This window comes from Telopea speciosissima, chromosome 3, assembly GCF_018873765.1.
Source record: "Telopea speciosissima isolate NSW1024214 ecotype Mountain lineage chromosome 3, Tspe_v1, whole genome shotgun sequence".
In the NCBI taxonomy this organism is placed as follows: Eukaryota; Viridiplantae; Streptophyta; class Magnoliopsida; order Proteales; family Proteaceae; genus Telopea; species Telopea speciosissima.
Window position 1 is genome coordinate 58871704 of NC_057918.1, and position 20781 is coordinate 58892484.

Consider the following 20781-nt stretch of genomic DNA (forward strand, 5'->3'; position numbering starts at 1 on the left):
TCACTCCCCCACTTTTCGTTTTGTTAATTTTTTTTCTTCTCCTTCATTTTCCTCCTTTACCTTCCTTCATCACTTTCCTGCGTTCTTGTTAGTCGCACTGGTCAATGAAGAACACTATCATACACTACTACCGAAAAGGGTAAAACCGCAGCAAAGGAGTTCAGGTTCAGTTGCTGGATAAAAAGAGGTTTTTACTTTTTTATTGACTGGGCCATCAAAGGCTTCAAAGCCATGGCTTGTTATGCACGTCAGCTAAACTAGCACCTACCTGATCACGCCTAGTAAGCACAGTAACATTTCCTACCCAACGGTCTTGTAAGGTTTTTCGAAATGATCAAAATGCAAAGCGTTCAAAAGTAGTTTTTTATCCGGCAAGAAAATAGGCGATTGGTATTAGAATACGGCGGCGAGTTGGACTGTCGGTGCTGTTGTTGGATCGGAATCTATCGTTGGGAACTCAACCGTACTTGGACAGTGAATTCTTTTCTCGTCTAATATAAATTCAATATTTAAAATTTTTTTTTTTTTTTTTTTTTGGGTAGAACAAGATTTTAAAATTTCAATGGCACTAAATATATAAGGGGAAGCAGTTTTCTGAATGGGAATGTGGCCTATTGCCGTACTAAATATATGAGGGGAAGCAGTTTTTTGTACGGGGTTGTGGCCTATGCCAGCAGTAGGCCACACTCCCATGTGTCTATCTCTCTCCTCCTTAACATAAGAGGGAAGAAGTGTCTTTTCACATGGGGAGGAGAGAGATAGAATCATGGGAGTGTTGGCGTAGGCCACACTCGCGTACAGAAAACTTTTCCCATATGTGAGAAACGAAAATCATTAAAAACTATAAGGGAGTCTTTGATATAGTTTTTATTTTTTATTTTTGTCTTTAAAAATGTTTTTGGTTGTGTTTAGTATAGGAGTGTCAACTGGTCCGGTTCTGGGCTATCGGTTTGGTTCTTTAGCGGTTTTGGTTCTAAGGTATTAAGACCAGATCCGGACCAATAAGCTCACTGGTTCCAAATCTGAGATCCAGGACCATTAACTAATGAGTGGTCCGGTTCCGGCTCCTAATTGGGTCCAAACATGCCCTTGTTGAGTAGCCAAATGTAAAATATTTTTTCCATTGGAACTAGAAATCTCCAGCAAGCTAAAATCTTTCAAAAGCAATTCATTAACTACTGGTGTATGTGTCCTCTATGTGCAACAAATATGAGAGGGGTAGAATACTAGAATTTGAGGCGGCCAAGTGTCTTGCTTAGTCTTGGGTCATATTCTAATAACAACTGGACAAAAACTGTATAATAAAGTCACTTTAACTATATGTTAAAATTGCAAAGATCATCTTTTAACATTTTAAAATAGAAAAAATGATGCAAGACAAGTTCAAGTGTATGCATTTCTTCCGGTTCCAACAGTTCTTTAACGGTTCCGGGGACCAGACCAAATCCGGACCAATAAGCTATTGCGTGGGTCGGTTCCGGTTCCTAACAGGACGGTTTCAGTCCGATTACCGATTTCGGTCCAAAATTGACACCCCTAGTTTGGTATCGTTTATGGAGCATGTTTCTATTTAAAAAAGATTGAAAAACCCCAAAACCCAAGAACAAAAAATAGATCGAAAGCCGTTTATGGTTTTTCGTTGAAAATCACTTTTGCCCATTTATGCGGGGACTTTAATGAGCACATGCTCATAGTTCTCAAAATCGAAGGGCAAGAGCATCATTTCCTTGTTTAATAAGAAATATTGACCCTCCTCCATTAAGGAGATCACTACTGCCATCAAGTCTTGGAAGCCAAACAAGTCGGCTGGCCCTAATAGGTTCGCTATTGAATTTTTCCTTTCTCCCTGAGACATTGTTAAAGATGATCTATTTAAAGCTATTTAGAGTTTTTTCATTCACCCTAGTCTAATTAAGTTAGTCAACCAGAACGTTATCTGTTTCATTCCCAAGGTTCTTGGTCTGGAATTTGACGTCGATTTTAGGCCTATCTCTCTCGGTAACATCGTTTGCAAAATCTTTGTCAAAATCTTTGCTAATAGACTCAAGCTTGTAATTGATAGCCTTGTTAGCGACTCTCAAACTGCTTTCATTTCTGGCAAAAGCATTGGTGATAACATTCCATTGTGCACGGAACTAGTTAAAGATTTTAATCAAAAGAACCACCCCCTACTACTCTAATGAAGCTTGACATCCACAAAGCTTTTGACTCTATCAGATGGTAATACATCAGAGATTTCATGTCTGAAATGAAATTTCCGCATCTCTTTATAACTTGGGTCCATGTCTGCATCTCTTCACCCAAATTCTCAACCCTCAAATGGAAGTGGATTCTTGACCACTTTAATGGGAAGACTTGCATTGACTCTCTTGAAAAGCTTGCTTTTGATGCTTTGATTTATCATATATGGAAAGAGCACAATATTAGGCTTTAGACAGGAAACTCTAGATCCCAAGTTCAAATCCTGGCCTTCATCACTTTTGATGTGCACTCCAAAATATCCATCTTGCAAGGTATCTCTTCCACGTGGAATCATCATCCGATCCCCAATTCTTGTTCACCTTGGATGATTGTATTGGATGAACTTTGACCTCGTATGATTGTGTTGGGTGAGCAAGATATCGGTTTGATGCCTAGATCTACTCTTTGATTTGGGCTGTGCATCTTTCATTGTATTTTTATATTTTCTTTTTCTTTTTTGCCCCCCTCCCTCCAAAATTCTTTTCCTCTCACCTTTTTGGGGGATAAAACCAATGAATTTTGGGAAACCCTAAAATAACTTTCGTCCATCAATACCAACCTAATTGGGGATTCGTCAACCAATCCAGGAAACATTAAAAATACATTTTGGAAAGAAAGGAAGAAGCCAACTTTGAAGTGGAACACTAGATATCAACACCAGAGGAGAGAAAGAGGAGGGGAAAAGGGGAAAATAATGAAAAGAAAGCAGAAATAGTAAGTGATTGCCTCTAACAGTGCCCAAGATGTTGCAGTAGAGCTTGCCATCCTGGAGTCTGTTCGTCACTAATTCGGACAATAAAAGCAATGCAAATTAAACAAGAACTTGAGAGTGAATTATCACCTACTTAGTTAGGAGATGATCAAAAAAATGGAAATGTGGGGGTTTTCCTTTTATAATTCAAGAGATTTGTACGTGAAACAAATATCGTTGTTTGTAATGACTTCTCTTGTCTCTTCGTATACGATACTTCATTGTCATACTCTCTCTTTCTCGAGGGGTTAGCAATCCTACCACTGGTTCGCACCCCAATGTTGTCCCTAGGTTCGCTATTCTGATTTCTGCGCCAAAAATCCTAACAATTACTCCTACAGACGTACACACAAAACTACTAAAAAGACGAAAACCAACTTGTAATTTGGAAGGTACTCCACTATTCATCAACGAAAGTTTCCTTCTTTTCTTCAAAGTAAATCATATTCCACATGGCAGCTGGTGACAAGCCAGGTGGCATCTAGTCATACATTCCTTACTTTAATTAAGATATTTTATGAAGATTTTATCGATCCAGATTCCAAGAAAAGCAGAAGCTGAAAAATAAAAAACTCAGAACCTTATCTGTTGTTGTGCCCATGGCTTCCCATGCTCTTCAGTTCCTCCTCTCTCGCACAAAGCCTCTTCATCTTAGTTTGAACCATCAGATCCCTCAGACCGTGAATCCTTCGCTGCTAACTTTCCATAACGTCGTCCGTCAAAAAACCTTCTTCACCCAATGTGCTTGGAATTCAAATTCAGTGCCTCAGATCGATTCGCCCAACCCGAACTCAGATTCGAACGAGGATAGAGAAGCTGAAGGCTTTCAGATAGAAAAGCGAAGAAAATCTGTGATACTTCAAGACAGAAAATCCCGAGTGGGACTGGTAAAGCCCGAGCCCCCTAATTTCGAGATTGGTTGGAAGAGAACGAAAGAGATACAAACGGAGAAGCCGAAAGGATACGTGATCGCCGACGTCTTGGAGAAGTTAGAGTTTCTGATGGGGACAGAGTATGGTTCAGAGGAGCTTCTGGCGAAAACAGGGGAAATTGTGGCGGAGAGAGCTCGAGAAGAGGCGGAGATACTGAGAGAGGAAGGAGCGGTGGAGGAGAGATTGATTACAGAGTTGTTCAGGGTTCTCAAGTTGATGGAAATGGATTTGGCAATGGTGAAGGCAGCGGTGAAGGAAGAGACACTGAAGGAGAGGCTCGAGCAAGCCAAAGCCCGATGCAGGCAAGCGATTCTCGTCGCCTTTTCGTTTTGATTTTGAAAATTAATGGAGTAGTGTTTGGTGAAGAATCTAAGCCTGAAAATGATTCAATTTTGTTACTAAAAACCAAAAAAAAAATCAGTAGTTTCATCTCATTTAATTGAATTTTAGTCTCTTCATGACAGTATTCAGTGAGTCTTCTTCGCTCATCAGTCACCATTCACCACCACTCCTGGGTGATAAATTTCTTAAGTTCGATCGAATACCATAATGGTGGTAAGCGAACTAAAAATATGATGAATCGATGATGAGACAAATTAAATGAATTGATTTTCTGGAGAGAAAATTACTTATATAACTCAGAAGGAAGCATTTTATTTTCCGGCATCGCATGAATCAAATCTCCAAATCTCCATGGAAAATAATCCTCTCCAATTCCCTAAAAGTGTGATGTTAAGAACAGAGAAGAAAGAAAGAACAAGACTGAATTCGAGTTTCAGGAGACTCCTAACAGAGAGAGAAAGGAAAAGAATATCTTTATTACTTCCATAATCGTTCCTTTTACATTGTCACTGTTTATACTTCTTAACAACAATTCCCTTCCCTAACCACGTGTAACAACTATTCTAATCATGTAACAAACAACCCAACAGACAAACAGACTTATGTCAACTTGTAGTCATTTGTCCAGCTTGGCCTTCTTGTAATTCTGGTACTCCTCTTCTTGAGGCTGAGGGAGAAGGTTCCAACTTCTCTTTATCTTCCAATTCTTTATTGATAGAATCAATAACTTGCTGAAGATCTAAGTGGATAGGACTAGTCATATCATTTCCTTCCCCATAAAAAATGACCTTGTCCTCAAAGTGAAGGTCCGGAAATCTGTCAACAAAAAGGATGAAAGTCTTCCCAGGCAGCGTCTTCCACATCGAGGCCTTCCCATTGAACTAGAATCTGATGAACAATGTGGCCTTGAAAGATAACAGTCCGTGTGGCCAGTATAGCCAATGGACTATGAACTGGCTGTTGGTGAAGACTTAAAACAGGGAGAGGACTATTTGAAACAGAGTGCGGATATCCACGAAATGGCCGGAGCAGAGAAACATGGAAGACAAGGTGGATTCTACTCCCAGGTGGTAACTGAAGATGGTATTCAACCACGCCCACCCTCTTGATGACCTAAAATGGACCATAAAAGTGTGTCAGCTAAGCTTGTGACTAGAGCGATAAGCTACAGTTTGCTGCCTATAAGGTTGAAGCTTGAGTAGAACCCAATCGCCCTCATTGAAATGCAATTCACGTCTCTGGCCATCAGCAACAGGTTTCATTCTTTCCTGAGCTTTCAACAGATTTGCCATGAGGCGATAAAGTAGTGTAGTTCTATCACGGAGTTCATGTTCCACAGCCTCGACGCGAGTAGTACCGGCAATGTAATCGGGAGTAGGAGGGGGTAACCTGCCATAAAGAGCTTGAAAAGGGGACATATCAATGACAGTGTGATGAGAAGTATTATACCATAACTCAGCCCAGCTCAGAAACTTGGACCATTGAGTCGGGTTCTCATGGACAAAACAACGTAAATACTGCTCCAAGCATCTGTTGAGGACTTCAGTCTGCCCATCAGTTTGAACTAAGGGTGGTGCCACTGAGCTTAAACAATTCTCGCCAAAACTGCTGAGAAATATGGCATCCCATCTGATACAATTGTTCGGGGAAAACCATGCAATCGGACCACCATCTGAGCGAATAAATGAGCAACCTTCACAGCATTATACGTAGACGGTAAACCTCCGAAATGTGCATACTTGGATAGGCTATCCACCACTACCAAAATTACCGTAGAGCCTTGGGAAACAGGTAAACCTGTTATAAAATCTAATGAAATGTCCTCCCACACCTGCTGAGGTACTGATAATGGCTGCAACAGACATGCAGGCCTCGTAGTAAGAAACTTAGTCTGTTGACAAACTGGACACTCTTGCACAAAACTGAGTACATCCTTGCGCATGGATGGCCAAAAAAAACTGGCTGCAACCCTCTTATAGGTCTTTAAAGAACCAGCATGACCTCCCAAAGGACTGGAATGAAACTCCGTAAGAATGGGAGCCTTTAAATTGGAAGTGGAGCTGAGTACCACTCTGTTTTTAAAGTAAAGCAATCCCCCCTTGACCTCATACCCAGAATCAGTCAATAAACCAGCATGCCATTGTTGATGTAGATGCTACAACTCGGGATCCTGCACATTGGCCTCCAATAAGGCATCGATAATGTCAAAATGAGGGACTGAGAGAGTCAACTGAGAAGCCTCCTCCAATAAGTCAGGGACTCTCGATACAGCATCGACAGCAATATTATCTTTCCCTGGACAATACACAATTGTACAAGCCTAGCCCATTAATTTGCTAAGATAGTGAGGTTGCTCAGGGGTCTGGATGACCTGGTTCATCAACTCCTTTAAACTTCTATGGTCAGTTTTAATAATGAATCTCCTTCCTAACAAATAATGACGCCACTTCAAAACTGTTGCCAAAATAGCATAGAGCTCTCGTACATAATTGGAGGCAGCACGCATCCTTGGAGAAAGTTTTTTACTGAAAAAAAACTAATGGATGTCCATCTTGGCTGAGTACAGCCCCAATCCCTACCCCTGAGGCATCAGTTTCCACCTCAAAATCCAACGCAAAGTTAGGTAAAGCCAAAACAGGGGCTGAAGTCATCTTTGCCTTAAAATCCTCAAAGGCTTGTTGCGCAGGCTCAGACCACTGGAATGCATCCTTCTTAAGCAAATCAGTTAGAGGGGCCGCAATACTAGCATAAAGTCGAATAAACTTCTTGTAGTATCCAGTGAAGCCCAAAAATCCTTTGATTTGCTTTAAATTCTGTGGTATTGGCCATTGTAACATAGCATTGATCTTATCGTTGTCAACTTTAACACCCCAACGAGAAACAATATGGCCTAAATACTCCATAGATTCTTGGCAAAAAAGGCATTTACTCAGCTTAGCAAATAGGTGATTATCAAGCAAACATTGAAGCACAATCTTCAAATGGGAAACATGCGCAACAATAGAAGCACTATAAATCAATATATCATCGAAGAAGACAATCACAAACTTGCGGAGGTAAGGTCTAAAAACAATATTCATAATGGACTGGAATGTTGAAGGAGCATTTGTCAAACCAAAGGGCATGACAACAAACTCGTAGTGCCCTTCATGAGTACAAAATGCAGTCTTATGAACATCACCATCATGAACTCGAATCTAATGATATCCTGCACGTAAATCTAGTTTAGTGAATATACTAGCACCATGTAACTCATCCATGAGCTCCTCAATGGTTGGAATGGGAAACCTATCCCGCACTGTAATGGCATTTAAGGCCCTATAATCAATGCAGAAACGCCATGTGCCATCCTTCTTTTTGACAAGTAGAACAGGGGATGAAAATGGGCTTGTGTTGAGCCAAATGATTCCTTGCTCTAACATTTCTGCAACCAGTCTTTCAATCTCATACTTCTGAAAGTGTGGGTACTTGTAAGGTCGGACATTGACTAGTTTCAAATTTGGTAATGGATGAATGTGGTGATCAAGGGCCCTTGGAGGAGGTAGAATGCTGGGAATGCTGAACACCTGCTGGAACTCATCCATTAAATGTTGAATAGCCGGATGAACTGATGTTGGTTCGGAATCAAGCTCATGAAACACCTGCAGATGGAACATAGAAGCAATGCCCTCCAGAGAAACTAATTTCTTTAAATGCTTCAAGTGCAAAGTTCTCCTTGAAGAAAAGGTTCACCAACTAAATGAACTTTATTACCATTCCACATAAAATCCATTGTTAACAGCTTATAATCCGTGACCACCGGTCCTAGCAACTCCAGCCATTGAATTCCAAACACTATCTCGGCACCCTCTATGGGTAAAACAAACAAATCCACAGTAAAAGCATTTCCTTGAAGGATAATTGTCACGGTCTTCCACCGGTGTTTGCAGACAAAAAATTCCCCATTCCCCATACAAACCTTGAACAACTTACATGGGGTAATTGTTAAACCCAATCTGGTAGCAACACTTTCTTTAATAAAGTTGTGTGTACTACCACTATCAATCAGAATTTGGAGGAGATGTTCGGCAAGATTACCTGTCAATCTGATTGTTCTGGGGTTAAGTTGCCCTGCAAAAGCATGCATACTGATCTCATGCAAGGAAGTATCCTCATAGGTTTCATCTGTAAGTGCCATACAATCTGCATCAGTTTCTTCTTCCATAGAGTCACCTATTAACAATAAGAAACGCTGCTTGCATTTGTGACCTGGAGAATACTTTTCCTCACAATTATAGCAAAGACCCTTCTCCCTTCTAGCAGTAAGTTCCGCAGAAGATAGGTGCTTGATAGGGAGTTGCTTAGCCATTGTTGAACTGGGTAAAACTGGTAAGTGTTTAGACACAGCATGTGGAGGTCCCAAGACCCCAGAATTGTGCTCAGATTGTTTCAACTAGGCTGGCTTCCAAGATTGCCGATGATCCAAGTACTTTTGCTCATGAAGCTTGGCCAAACTCATCGCATGAAGGAGAGAAACTGGTTGAGCAACCAAGAGTTCTATGCGCAACTCTAGTTTCAACCCAGAAACAAAAATGTTGATCAAGAATGTCTCAGATAACCCAGAAACTTTAGTAGACAATTCCTCCAATTGATCCTGGTACAAGGCGACTGTAGAAGTTTGCTGCAATCGCACTAATGCCCCTCGATGATCCTCAAAAAGAGAAGGACCAAATTGAATAGCTACAACCTATAAAAACTCTTTCCAACCATGAATCAATCCATTGGATTGCATCCACTGGTACCAATTTAGGGCTACCCCATCAAGATGAAAAGAGAAAATCAGCAGGCGTTGTTCTTCAGGGGTACTATGGAAATCAAAGAATTTCTGTATTTTGAAAATCCAACCAGTAACATCTGTTCCATCAAATCGTGAAACTTTCAAGCGCATGAATCATGAATTGGCTGAAACCCCTCCATGGCTTAGAAGAGAATGGGATGAATCACCTGGAATTGAAGTATCCTTTTGAGAAATCACCTCCATAAGCAATGTCTACAAGCTCATCAAACACTGAGTAACCTCATCAAGCTTCGTTGTCTTTCTTGTACTGATTATGGCTGGCCTGCAGATTTTGGATTTGTTCATCAACCTTCGAACGGGTACCCTCGGCCATGGTGGTAGAAAAAAATGAAAGCACCAATTTGTTAAGAACAGAGACGAAAGAAAGAACCAAAACTGAATTCGAGTTTCAGGGGACTCCTAAGAGAGAGAGAAAGGAAAAGAATATTTTTATTACTTCCATAATCGTTCCTTTTACATTGTCATTATTTATACTTCTTAACAACAGTAAATTCCCTTCCCTAACCATGTGTAACAACTATTCTAACCATGTAAAAAAACAACCCAACGGACAAACAGACTTAACTCAACTTGTAGTCCTTTGTCCAGCTTGGCTTTCTTGTAATTCTGGTACTCTTCCTGTTTTGGTGGACTTAGTAACAGAGGCTGAGGGAGAAGGTTCCAGCTTCTCTTTATCTTCCAATTCTTTATTGATAGAATCAATAACTTGCTGATGATCTAAGTGAATAAGACTAGTCATATCATGTGCAGTGCGACAGTGCCAAGTGGAGATGTTGACACCTGATAGTTCAGACATCCAACGATGCACTACATACAATCCTATCTATCCAATTGTTGAAAGCATGATTGTGCATCATGCACGGTCGTGTATGAAACCTTTTGCCTTTTAGAGGGGTCATAAGATTAAAATTGTCTATTAATTAAAATCTGCAACCGAACAATTGCACCGATAAAAGAAGAAACAACAGGAATTGAGGAAAAGGAACAAGAAAAATTGGAGAGAAAGGCTACCAAATCTGAAAAATCTAAAATTTGAAGGCTCTAGCAACAAGATGAACTACCCCTCTTATTAATAGAACGAGTAACAAAAGTCTACACTAGAAGGTGGTCCCTTGAGATAATAGTAACGTATTTATATCTACTGATAGCAATTCCATAGGTGTATTATTGTCTCTTGGGTTCCACTGATGGCAATGCCGAAAGTGGTCTCTTGTTATGTATTCTTCATGTCTAGGTATGCCTAGATGTTAAATTGTGTACATCCTATTTATAATATCTTTTTGCTGATCTTTAAAAATAAAATAAAAAAAACAAAATAAAAAAGGTGAAAGAGAATCATCACCTAGATTAGGTTTAAGACCCACAAATGATGTCCCTCCTTTGCAGGAGGGAGACTAAATTAATTCCGACCTGATGGCAGGTAAAATGTTAGGCACACCCCCAAGATACTAGGCCGAAACCGGTCTTCCTATACCAAACTCTTAATCTAACTTGAGAAATTTAACCTATCTTTGTTAAAATTTATAAACCTAATTACACTAGTTAAAATAAATATTTTAATTCTTGGTACTAACTCTAGATTAGGTATTTATATGCATTATGAGCTCTAATTAATCTAATTAACACTTTTACCATAATTTAACAACGCTAATTCTAAGGCCAATTTTCTAAGACTAACTTTACAAACTACTAAACTAAGTTTAATACACTGCAAAATATAGCAACATCTAGGTTACAACAAACTTAAATATTAACAACTCAAAATGACAAAATTGCCCAGGGGCCAAAACACAATATAAATACATAAAACCGCAATGAAATACAAAAACTTGATAAAACGTGTTTTAATAACATCAAATCATGAAAATAACCTAAGAAAAATATTTTAAAAAATTCGAACAATAAAATGATGATAAATATAAAATTACTAAAATGACCCTATTAGGCCAACAATGAAAATATATAAGAAATTAAATCTAAAGCACATCTTGTACATAGAATTTCAAATGATCTTGCCTCGGTGATAGAATGGTGTTTCGATCTAGAAACCTGTTTTAAGCAGGTAGTTGTCAAGGAACAAGTGACCCCTAAAGTATCTAGCATGTAAGACATTTTCCTTATAGACAATAATGGTTATCCACTAAATCGCCAAGCAAGCTTCAATGGCAACGCCTAATTGTGGACAAGGATTATTCTAAATCCTAATCCTCCTGAACATTTTGAGAAAGACAGATTGGCTCTCAAGACCTAAGACACAAGTTTATTAGTGGATCCTTCAAACCAGCCTGGGTCATCAAAGAGTCGTTCGAATCATATAACCTAAGGTTCATTCAATTAATCAAATTCTGCAAAAATCTTAGCTTTCCAAGATGTTGGGAAGAGATGAAGCCCCATGCATTTGGTCTATGATCAGATAAAGATTTTTTTTAATACTGAAATTTATTAGCAAAACCCATGGGGAAAAACAACCCCACAGGAATCAGAGTACAAAGTAGAACAAAGAAACGGGAGAGAGGTGAAGTCCCAAATGAGATCACATTGAGCGGTGGCCGCAAACAAAACAAGACATTCCACACAGAAGTTTCCTTCTCTTAGAGTATGTGAGAATTCGACGAAGTCAAAACAAGGCCAAAGAGCATTACACTCCAGATTTTGAGTACCACACCTTTGACAGTTGATGGAAGCTGAGCATGTGTTCTATTGAGCAAATCTACCGTTGGTAATCGACCATGTAACAGTTTCCAAATGAAAAACTGGGTTTTGGTGAAGTTTGCATGTGCCACATCTTCAACCAAGTTTTGTTTTGGAGGGAGAAAATCATCCCTGATAGCTAATTTATAAGTTGATGACACAGTAAATATCCCACTCGATGTTGGTAACCATACATATCAATCATGTTTTGGGACCATTGGTATAGAAATAGATAAAATATGCACGAAAAATGTCCAAAGGTCACCATCTCAATAATCTCTTCCTTCCATCTTCTATGAGTGTGATCAATACTATGATAAACAAGAGTTGGGGCTTCAAGGGGTAATGGAAAAGGAAATACCACAGGCCTATGATTTGGAATCCAATAGTCGGGACCAAGGATTGATACTCATACCATTTCCAACTTGGATAAAAAGGCCCTATTGAAGTAAAGACCGAGCTCCAATAATAGATTTCCATCCCCAAGATACAGTGGCACAACTCGTTGCATGCAGAAAATTTGTTGAAGGAAATTGATTTCCCTACCTCAAAAGGAGCTACTTGGGTTGAGAAGTTGCCAAACCTTCTTCGCCAAAAGATCCATGTTCATAGGTTCAAAGCATTTCAGGTTTAAACCCCACAATGCTTTGGTTAGCAGATTAAGTCACATCCAATTAATAGTTGGAATTAAAGACTTCTCTCCATTCGCCCAAAAGAATTTTCAGTTTGTTGCATCTAATTGCTTATGTACTTCTCCAGGAAAGAAAGCAGCAGGACATATAATAAGTCGACATCATGGAAAGGGTTAATTGAATCATTATGTGTTTCCCAGGAGGGTTCAAATATTTAGTTTTTCAAGATTGTAGCTTGGTATTAATCCGCTGGATGAGATTGATGCAGTGCGGCTTGCGGAGTTTACCTGAAATTAGAGGGATCCCAAGATATATGTCTAACTCAGAAGTTGGAGTGATATTGAAGCTGCTAGAAAGGTCTCTCGTCACCGATGAACTAACATTGGGACTATAATGAACTCTTGTCTTACTTATATTTATGCTCTGTCCAGATTTATTACAATAAGTATCTAAGATGGAAGTTAAAGCCCGTACCTCACTCCTTGTTGCATGGCCAAACAGAATAAGATCATCCGCAAAGAACATATGAGAAATGCTCTCCCTCTTGATCTAAATATCTTAATATCGTGAATGATTTTTTGAGCCATCATATTGTCAAGATGAGTAGAGAGGATCTCCGCATAAAAAACAAATAGGTAAGGCGAAAGAGGGTCTCCCTGTCGGAGTCCCCTTTTGGGAGAGAAAAAATCAAGGGGGGAACCATTGAGAAGGACAAACAGCTGAGCAGATTCAACACACATGATCAATTCAAAGAGGGTGAAATCCATAGTTTAGCATTGCCTTACGAAGAAATGACCACTCCAGTCTATTATATGCCTTACTCATATCTAGTTTGACAGACATCATGCCCACCCTGCCTCTTCTCTGTTTCTTGATTCTATGCATCAGCTCATGGCATATTAGGACATTGTCCTGGATGAGTCGTACTTTAATAAAACCATTTTGATTGAAAGAAATGATTTTGTGCAATAATGGCCGTAGTCTATCAACAATAATTCTTGAAATAATTTTATAAATAAAGTTGCATGAACAGATTGGACGAAAATCCCCAATAGAATGAGGTAAAGCTACTTTGGGAATGAGAGTAATGAAGATTCTATTGATGGGACGTGCAAATGTTCCTCCTGTAAAAAAGCTCTGAACTGTATTAATAATATTAGGCCCAACAACATCCCATGATTTATGATAAAACATACCAGAGTACCTATCCGGACCTGGGGCTTTGGAAGCTAGCATTTTCATACTGTTCTGATGATTAAATCTGCTGTGACAGAAGACAACAAAGTTTCATTATCAGCTGTCGTAACCCTCCCACAAACATGCCGAAAATAATTATGTTCAACAACAGGCATAGAAGTGGCATAAATATTTTTGAAGTGAGAGTTGATGTCAGCCATATGAGATCGATCTGTGAAATATAGCCCCTGATGATGTAATCCTCTTACCATGTTACGTGCTCTTCGGTTCAGAGTTGATAAGTGAAAAAAGTGAGAATCCCTATCACCAAAGATAATTCAATTCGACCAAGACTTCTGCTGCCATATTGCCTCCTTCTGGTTTATAACTCAATTAAGAGTTCCAAGAAGATGAGTTTTTCAAGAACATACTAATGCAGCCTCAACTAGGCTACTTGAACAAAGTATTGGGAGAGTGATAGAACAAACAACAAAGAAAGTAAAATTCGGACAGAAATTTTCAGAAACGTGCAAGCTTGGTAAAATAAGCACAACTTGCTCAATATAAATCGTATCTACTTGATTCCAAATCCTACTGAAAGAAGACTCATGGGGTTAAAACTTTAGTGAAGAAAGTTTACTTTGATTCGAACTTTAGATTAGTGAAAAGAAGCTGAGAACACAAACCTTCTGCAAATATAAATCTTAAAATTAAAAACAAAGTATTTTTTTGTGGGTTTTTGTAAAGGGATAAATATGGGACAGAAACACTTCTCTTCTAGAATGTGTAACAGTACCAAGAGTGTTGTTGCAGCTCTTCTAGGATGCAATTAACACAATGGAAAGCACCAACTCTTCAAGGATGGTGAGAAGCTCTTCAAGGATTCAAAAAGGATAAACTCTTCAAGGTTCAAGAACACATCTTGGTTCAAGGAAATGCTTATAGCAACTTTCATTCACAAATCTCTAGTCTCTGTTACAAATAATATAGGTAGGCCTTTTATAGGCAAAATAAAAGTAAACCTAAGAGCTCCTACAACATCTCAACCCATTGATTCAAATGAGGTTCCAATGCTTGAGATTACATCTTGATTTATGAACACTCCAGAACTTCTTCTCCACTTTCTTGTTGGTTGCTCCAAACAATAAGTACAATGTCTTGGTTCTTGTATCAAAGTGCCTTAGTTATTGTTTTGAGGAGTCTTGATGCTATCTTCAAGAGAAGATTAAAGAGGAGAAGAACTTAGTCAAAGCTATTTTGATAGTGGGTACCACATCATCATCTACTAAGATACTTTCTACATCATCAATCCACTAAAGTACCTCAAGAGGCGTTGTAGAGATTCTCCACTAGCAAGGCTAATCTTAGAATGGTTCTCTTTTGGTCCAGTGTTCTTGGACTTGAGTTGGTCTTAGCTAAGAACCGACCTTGTTTAGGCTAATTTTGTGATAGGGTCTTCAAGATGTGGGTTAGGCCTGCATCACACACCAATCCTCATTTTTCTCCCTTCAATCAACCTCGTATAAAAAGTTAATAGAATTTCTGGTGGATTGCTCTAACTGAAATACATTACCCACTTCCTCACAATTTCACTTTTTAAGAGCTTTCTGAAGAGAGTAAATATTTGTTAAAAGTTTATGAGAAGGAGTCCCACAAGTTAGAGCTTGCCCAGACTCCTTAACAACATCCAAAAAACGAGGTTCCATTAACTAGCAAGCTTCAAAACGAAATGGACCAGGAATCCATGGAAGCGGGGCATTAGTGTTTAACAAGAAAGCGCGATGGTCAAATGTTGAAAAAAGAACATGAGACACTTGTGTGTGGGGATGAGATTCAAACCATTCTGAATTACCCAATGCTCTATCCAACTGTGCCTCAATTCTAGAAATTTCCCTCCTCTTGTTGCACCATGTAAAAGGATACCCATTTGTAGGGATCTGCATCAAAGCATTATTATCAACAAAATCCAAGAAGTCTCTTGTATGACTAAGATTAACAAGACATCCTCCTCGTTTATCATGTTGATCAAGGTAAGCATTCCAATCCCCAATAAGAAACCATTGCGGCTGATTAAGAGCAGCTAGCTGAGATATAGAATTCCATTGTAAACCACGAGTTGCAAGGTGGCTACTCAGATACACAAAGGACATAAACCAAATACTATTAGTTGGTGGAATAGAGATTACAGTGTGAATACAGTAGGTTATCTGCCAAACCACTTGAACTTGAACTGGTTCCACCCAAAATAACAAAAGACCACTCACTCCATTCACTGCAGGCATGCACAGATAGTAATCAAAAGAAAGAAACCTACACAAATTAAGAATCCTAGTTAGAACTACCATTCTTGGTGGTTTCAGACAAAACGAGTAAAAGAGGTCGGTGACGCATAACCAGGTCATGGAGTTCCCTTCTTGCCGAGGCTCCACCAAGACCCCAACAATTAAGTGAAATAAGGATCATGGCTGCCTTGGTGACTAAGTCCGGCCAGTCATCTCAGCCTCAACAGATTGATTGTCACAAAGGTCCACACGAACCCTTTTGCGATCACTCCCACCTTCAGAGCATTCTCCCACTTCGCCCTCAATATCTCGAACTAAAATGCGCCTTTTATAAGTAGTAAGGTAGGAGGTGTATCACCAAGTTTCATCTTATCATATCTAGTTCTACGTTAAATAGGGGAGGGAACATGCCAAAGTTCTTGGGAATCCATAGGATGTACAGTTGGATATACCAAAAAGGCAGGAGAAGATCTCCCAGTCACTACTGTAGCATGAACCATAGATACTGGTATATATGGGTCCTTGAGTTACATCAGCATTGGGTTCGACACTAGGATTAATCTAGCGTCCCCCCTTGCAGAACCTCAGTGTTTTGCATGGACTGAGATAAACCAACCCCTGACAAGATAGTGGGGTTCTGTGGCCATTGCAAATTCATATCCTCTATGTGTTGTGGTCGAATAGGCCTAGGGATGGCAACTACTTGATTCTGACCATACAACACCTAGATTGGCCTATGAGGGAAGGGTCGGATCACTGCTGAAGGAATATATAATAGCTTGCAATCCATGATGTTGTCGAAGCAGCTCAAGCTCATAAGCAACAGCCATATGGCAAAAAGCTTGTAGGAGTCAATTTTTCGCCTCTGAGAATATGGTACAACAGAGGATTGATTAGTATTCATCATCGTAGATTGGGATTCAAACAAAGCATCACGACGAACACCAAGAAAACCCTTATCATACACCTTGCATACTAATGTCAAAAGATTAGTTCTTCAGCCGAATCACCTTTGGAAGCTAGAGCTTGAATGAACTCAGTCTCCGGCTTGAAGGGACAGTACAAACCTCTATGTCCAATGCGGATACAATTGGGGCAAATAAGTTCAGGACGATGCTCATAGGCTAACAAAACATCTTGAGAAGCAGATGCTCCCACCTCAACCCGGACAGAGGACACTAACTCATGAGTTAGAGGCACTAAAATGCGAGCAGCAGGAGAAACGGACGGACTCACCGACCCAGAGGGGCATTCAATATTTATCCATCTCCCCGCCTTGCAAAAATGGCAGCTAAGATATCATATCCATGAAGCATCCAATGTAGCTTTAGGATCTAAACCCATATGATAACAAAGTGAAATAGAACTTTATTAGTTGGGATAGAAGGATCCCATGGTTTGAGAATGACCAAATGACCATGGTAGATCCATGGCTGAGAAAAGAGCACTACGTTCATGTCACGAGCATTAGTGAATTTTACCATAAATCGATCAGGTGCCTCAACAAGATGAATTTCCTGAACTTTCACAGATTGAGGGTTCCAGGCTTTGGAAAACATGTCTCGTAAGTCCAAGAGATTAACTGGTGTGTGATCACTAACCCATCCCACAAGGCTAAAACGGAGCTGATGTTTAACAAGGATTTTCTGTTTAGAAATAGTGACAGCACTAACAGGACTAATGGGAAGATCAAGCTTGGTATTGAAGTCGGATGCAAGACACTCAGCTAAGACCAGGGTATGAAGAATCCACCTCCGTAGGGGAAGTTGGAGCAACTGAAGAAAGAGCAGAAGGGTCCATGAGAGATAATAGAACCACATTCACAATACCGGCAAGAAAGTCCCAGATAACACCTACACAAAGAGACGTGCTGAGGCCATGCAAAATACGATTTCATAATGAAAGAGTAGATTGAATCTCAAAACTAAAGATTTGAAGCTCATGTCCATAAGAAAACCTCTACGGAGGGTTCCAAACTAAGAAGTTAGGAGGGAGAGGAGAATACATCAGATGCTGATATAAAAGCACGCATGGACCATGGCCGAAAACCAACACCTAGATCCACCATCTTCCCTAAACCCAGCAACTCAAGCAAGGTCGACAAGAGACTTCATCATGAATGGAGTGGAAAAGCGTAGGTAGTCTTTTATACAAATCGATCAGGTGCCTCCTCAACAAGATAGTCTTTTTTACCGAGCAAATCCTGCAACTATTTTTTCTCACTTCCGAAACAATTCCTACCGAAATGGACATCACTTACAGGAAGAAATTAAAAAATGGACACCACTTGGATTTGGGAAAATTTTGGCAACATTTGGTATGCATTCTAAGACAATTTCACATTCTCGGATGATAAAAATAATTGTTTTTATCGCCCAAGAATGTGAAAGCGACCTAAAATGCATTCCAAGAATGCATACCAAACACAGCCTTTATTTTGATTGACCATGAAGGCTCCTAAAGGGCATTACTTAAAAATCTATATAGCCAACCCTCACCAGTCGTTCCCTCGAGCATACCAGTTCCATCTAAATTTTATATACATATAAAACAGATTTGTCCTGATCAATCTCATTCAAATTTTTTCCAGACCATAAACTTAAGAAACTACAGAAATTTCCCTGAATTCTATGAAGACTATCAGACAATCTCCTCAGACGGAACACTAACGACTGTAAACGTATCAACAGATTATCCTCTTCAACTTCCAAGCGAGCAATTGAAGCTACAAGACTATAGCTAATCAATGTCGACTTCACTATTGACATCAACATCCCTCGTATCCACATCCAGTGCTTCTACATCGACAGTCTCATCATCACCCTCATACTGCAACACCATAAAAAACAGCTCAGAAGCCAGCAAAACTGAACAAGGTTCCATTAGCCATTGGAAAGGGGAAGTCAACCAATCAACGGGCAATAACAGAATGAACAAACCTGCTTGTAAGTGTTTATAGAGGCTATTGGAGGTGGGGGTGGCAGTAATGGCAAACCTGCAGTTCCTTTCTCCAAGGGAATAACAGCAGCTTCCACCACCTCAATTTTCTCCTCCAATTCACTTGCTTCCATGATGTCATCGACTGCATGAGCAGCCATGCCAGTTGAAGGTAACATATGCTCTAATTCAGAACCCTTCACCTGTATGTTCCAGTGAGAGCATGCAAAACATTACCAAACCGATTATAAACAGTCCTAGAAACCAATTATAAACAGTCCTAGAAACCAATTATAAACTGCCCTAGAAAAGGGTGGGCATCCATTTCTCTCTGAAGAGAATAATTATTAAAAGAATATTTGAAAGAAAAAAAAAGTTGGCTATTTTATGAAGAGAGAACACTAACAACACGATACAAATACCTTATCGGCAGAAGCAATACTTGGAGAACCAATTTTTCCTCGCTTCTGCTTGTTATCATTCGTAACAGATCTGTAACCATTGTTTCCTGCTGAAATTTTTCTCACAGAGTCAGCCTCTTTGCCATTATTAGATTGGGTTATTGACCCATCCAACCGAGTGAATCTCTCTAATCTGGCCTTTCTTGCCAGAAATATTCCTTCTTTTGTTGAATTAGCTGGGAAAATACAAAATGTTAGCAAAGATCTGAAAAATCATTAAATAGTGGACCAAAATATAAGAGCACCATCCTATATCTGTCTTCCAGAGCTAAATATTTTAGAATTGGTAAGGTAAAGAAACCGAAAAGTTGAAATACACAGACAAATCGTCGAGAGAAATATGCATTGTAAATGATATATTGGATGATATATTTTAGTAACACGGGGAATACTTAAAATTTCTAATCCTTAGTTCTTAGCCTTCTATAAAGATAAACCATCACACATTCGCATGTAATAAACTCTACATACAGGGAACAAGCTAATTTAGTGTATGTTTCATAAATACTAGTACACTACCTTGTTTTGAATCTTCACTAGCTCCTTGGTGGATCCTTAACATTTTCCTGCTCAGAGTAGCATGATTCTGCACCTCATTCCTCGGGCTCATTCCATTATTTTCAGTAGGCTCTCCTTCACTGATAATATTGATGCTTAAATCCTCTTCACTGGCACCTGGTCCTGAAGCATCAGAACCAAGCTGATCGCCCAACCTCTGGAGTCGAGCTTGAGACCTTTTAACAGAGTACACATTATCAAATCAGGAGAGAACTTACAATTATCCAAAGGAAAACCACAGCGGTTCCAGAATAACAATAAAAAAGAAAAAAGAGGGTGCAAGGAAAAGAAAACCACATCTGCAAAAAGGAGGAGAGCTAATATACCTCTTTTCTAGACAAATGCTTAGTAAAAATCAGAGACTCACCTCTTTAATTCCTCTTGTGCCCGCGAAAGACGATTATGTGCTTTAATGAACTTCTTAATTTTTGAAGTAGTCCTGAATATATATATTCACTCAAAAAGAATTGAAGGAAAAGAAAAAGGAATGCCATTTTCATAATGTTAACATTCACAAAGCACAGTTCTTTTTTGGTAAGGAAAACAAATAGCATAATCCTATAGCAGCATTTACAAATACCTCTTACAATCTTCTTGCTCCCTGGACAACTGGGTCTCCAGCTCATCAATTTTAGAAGTAAGACTGTCAGCTTCTTGAACCTTCTCCTCCAGGTGGATCTTGGAAACAAGAAGGCAGCTCAAATAAATTTTAATGTCCCTTCGTTTTTTTCCCTCCAATAAACTAAGATTTCATAAATGCATAATAATGGAGCACACCATGCTTAAAGACTAACACATAAAAAGTGGGAAGAATCGTATAAAATAGACAGGTTTTGGGTTGGATCAGAGGATTTATTTTCATCATCAACTATTGGAGCTACAACAGCTCAATATAAGCATTTTTTTCCTACAAGAAAACAGGAAAATTTTTATTGTAAATA

At 39.3% G+C, this 20781-nt stretch overlaps 2 protein-coding genes across 3 annotated transcripts in view; one reads left to right on the forward strand and one right to left on the reverse strand.

The window, feature by feature from the left end:
* Positions 1-3568: 3568 nt before the first annotated feature.
* LOC122654828 lies at positions 3569-4314 on the forward strand. The gene has a single exon (XM_043849093.1). The coding sequence runs from the start codon at positions 3592-3594 to the stop codon at positions 4255-4257; it is 666 nt and encodes a 221-aa protein (XP_043705028.1). The 5' UTR covers positions 3569-3591; the 3' UTR covers positions 4258-4314.
* A 14042-nt stretch (positions 4315-18356) lies between these two features.
* LOC122654340 (zinc finger CCCH domain-containing protein 13) overlaps positions 18357-20781 on the reverse strand; it is a 33581-nt gene continuing 31156 nt past the window's right edge. For both annotated transcript variants that reach the window (XM_043848397.1, XM_043848398.1), the window contains exons 7-12: positions 20421-20518; positions 20208-20279; positions 19802-20016; positions 19244-19458; positions 18824-19024; positions 18357-18713 (exon numbers count right to left, since the gene is read on the reverse strand). In XM_043848397.1, the coding sequence (XP_043704332.1) occupies positions 18624-18713; positions 18824-19024; positions 19244-19458; positions 19802-20016; positions 20208-20279; positions 20421-20518 (891 nt within the window). In that variant the 3' untranslated portion in view covers positions 18357-18623. The remainder of the gene's footprint in view (positions 18714-18823; positions 19025-19243; positions 19459-19801; positions 20017-20207; positions 20280-20420; positions 20519-20781) is intronic.

Excerpts from the sequence above, each read along its gene's own strand:
- LOC122654828 (XM_043849093.1), top strand. The coding sequence starts at position 3,592 with ATGGCTTCCCATGCTCTTCAGTTCCTCCTCTCTCGCACAAAGCCTCTT.